The 841-nt window shown below is 56.6% G+C and overlaps 1 protein-coding gene across 1 annotated transcript in view; it reads left to right on the top strand.

The window, feature by feature from the left end:
- Nucleotides 1-841, top strand: part of LOC108803621 (prostacyclin synthase-like) — a gene marked incomplete at both ends in the record, with an annotated part of 17,617 nt that overhangs the window by 10,363 nt on the left and 6,413 nt on the right. The window contains one exon of the mRNA XM_018575449.1: nucleotides 235-380. Within this exon, the coding sequence (XP_018430951.1) occupies nucleotides 235-380 (146 nt within the window). The remainder of the gene's footprint in view (nucleotides 1-234; nucleotides 381-841) is intronic.

Genomic DNA, 841 nt, shown 5'->3' with positions numbered 1-841 from the left:
ACGCGGTGGTGGGTGAATGGCCCCCTCAGTTCACCGGCAGAGACGATGTTGGGTGAATGGCCCCCTCAGTTCACCGGCAGAGACGATGTTGGGTGAATGGCCCCCTCAGTTCACCGGCAGAGACGATGTTGGGTGAATGGCCCCGTCATTCACCGGCAGATGATGATTCGCCATGTCTAGCAGCTTCCATTCTTAGCCCGGGAAGAGCTGACTGCCGCCATTTCTGTCTTTCAGGGCCGGATATTTGACACTGTTTGGGTCGGAGTCAGAACAGCCGTTGGCGCCGGGGAGGGACGTGCGGCACTCACTCCATGTGTACAGAGAGTTCCGGAAGTTTGACCGGCTGCTGATGAAAAGTGCCCGCGGAGTACTATCCGGAGGTAGGGCCACCACACCTGACACCAAAACACCAATCCTGCACATCCGCAGGGCGCCACTTATTATTAGTGATCGCTGACCCGTGCCGAATGCTGGTGATCAGTGCCGAATGCTGGTGATCAGTGCCGAATGCTGGTGATCAGTGCCCAATGCTGGTGATCAGTGCCCAATGCTGGTGATCAGTGCCGAATGCTGGTGATCAGTGCCGAATGCTGGTGATCAGTGCCGAATGCTGGTGATCAGTGCCGAATGCTGGTGATCAGAGCCGAATGCTGGTGATCAGTGCCGAATGCTGGTGATCAGTGCCCAATGCTGGTGATCAGTGCCGAATGCTGGTGATCAGTGCCGAATGCTGGTGATCAGAGCCGAATGCTGGTGATCAGTGCCCAATGCTGGTGATCAGTGCCCAATGCTGGTGATCAGTGCCGAATGCTGGTGATCAGTGCCGAATGCTGGTGATCAG

This window comes from Nanorana parkeri, unplaced genomic scaffold (genome assembly GCF_000935625.1).
Source record: "Nanorana parkeri isolate BGI_ZX_2015 unplaced genomic scaffold, ASM93562v1 scaffold3947, whole genome shotgun sequence".
Taxonomy (NCBI): Eukaryota; Metazoa; Chordata; class Amphibia; order Anura; family Dicroglossidae; genus Nanorana; species Nanorana parkeri.
The sequence above is the reverse complement of the archived record's forward strand: the minus strand, read 5'-3'. Positions and strand labels throughout refer to the sequence as shown.